Source organism: Micropterus salmoides, unplaced genomic scaffold, assembly GCF_014851395.1.
Source record: "Micropterus salmoides isolate LMB-PRFRI ecotype aquatic unplaced genomic scaffold, ASM1485139v1 Ms_hic_scaffold_2, whole genome shotgun sequence".
Lineage (NCBI taxonomy): Eukaryota > Metazoa > Chordata > Actinopteri > Centrarchiformes > Centrarchidae > Micropterus > Micropterus salmoides.
Genome location: NW_024041150.1, coordinates 14670809 through 14672243, shown reverse-complemented (window position 1 = coordinate 14672243; position 1435 = coordinate 14670809). Strand labels below are relative to the sequence as shown.

The following is a 1435-nucleotide window of genomic DNA, read 5'->3' as shown; positions in this document are numbered from 1 at the left end:
TGGAGCTGAGTGCAGCGATACTACTGACTGACAACACAGTTGCTTCCATTGTTCCAAAGTTTGTTTTTGTTTCACAGAGCAAACCTGACTACTCATCTGGCCAGTTCCTGTCATCTGCTAGCATAACAAAAGAATGGACCCTGAATGCATATACCTCTTGTCAGTGACTTATTAGGTCTTTATTTTATAATGAATTAAGAGTTTAAGCTGTTATGGCTTTAGAAAAATTGTAGCTGTTGGTTTTGCTGTATTTTACCGTCATGCTTTGAGTTAGTTAGTCTCGGTACTAACCACAAGTGTATTTCCTGCAATCTACCACTCACCCTTTGTAAAAACCAAGTGGAAAGTTTCTGTCATAGGCAGCTTCGGTCCCCTTAACACAACAACCGCCCTCCCCTTTCCGCAAAAGTAACACCTTTTTTTCTTTTTTTGACATCTTTGATCTTAATAAACGTGACACCACACCACCTTTTGTTTAGGAGCCCTTTATTGCAGGCAAAGAGCAGTTGTGCCCATCTCCATCATCGCATCCAGAAGAATATCGAGTCATCATGAGGACCAGTCACATCCTTCTCCTCTGCATCCTGGGAGCTGCGTTGCTGGACTCCGTGATCTGCAACAGTAAGATGACCATAACCTTAATAAGTTTAACATATTCTGTGTTAGAGGTGTTCTCAGGACATCATGATAATACATTTATGGCCTTTTTCTTAGATGGAACTGGTCCTGATGACTGCTGCTTCAAATTCTACCCAAGAAGATTGAACAAAAACCTCATCACTTCATATTACATGACTGATTACCGGTGCCCAAAAACTGGAACCATGTAAGTGCTGAAAGTTTATTTTAATACAGGGACCTTAAGTATGTGAAACGTGTATTATTCAGTGTTACTATTACTTTGTAAATCAATTACATTTCATGAACATTTAAAAAGAAAAGGTGCACATTTCATACATTCTTCACACTCAATTAAATTTCACATTAGCAGTACATTACGTAAATTACTTTTGTTTTCCATTTCTGATAATACAGTTAATTCTAATTTTGGTCTCAATTTCCTACTTTTTATTTTTTTTCTTTCAAAAAATTACAATTACAAAATACTGTCTACCAATATAATGACATTAACACTTTCACCTTCTTTCTTTCAGTCTGGTTACCCAAAAGTCTCATCATATCTGTGTGGATCCAAATCTCTCCTGGGTTAAGGGCATCATAAAAATGGTGGATGAACGCTTCATGTAAAGCAGCCGCCTGCTCATCCTTATTTCAAGTTACTGTGGCTTTTGTTGCTTTATCAATTAACGAACTATGAAATGCAAATGTTGGTGTTAATGTGCAAAATTGTTATCTCTCATGCTTTGCTTTTGTAATATCCTTTGAATGCTATGTATTAACCAAACATATCATACAAATAAAGTAAAAAACTTTG

At 36.6% G+C, this 1435-nt stretch overlaps 1 protein-coding gene across 1 annotated transcript; it reads left to right on the top strand.

Annotated features, from left to right (window-relative positions):
• The first annotated feature begins 460 nt into the window (after positions 1-460).
• Positions 461-1435, top strand: ccl36.1 (chemokine (C-C motif) ligand 36, duplicate 1). The gene is made up of 3 exons (XM_038730845.1): positions 461-621; positions 715-826; positions 1155-1435. Exons 1-3 carry the CDS (start codon positions 552-554, stop codon positions 1246-1248), a joined length of 276 nt encoding a protein of 91 aa, XP_038586773.1. The 5' UTR covers positions 461-551; the 3' UTR covers positions 1249-1435.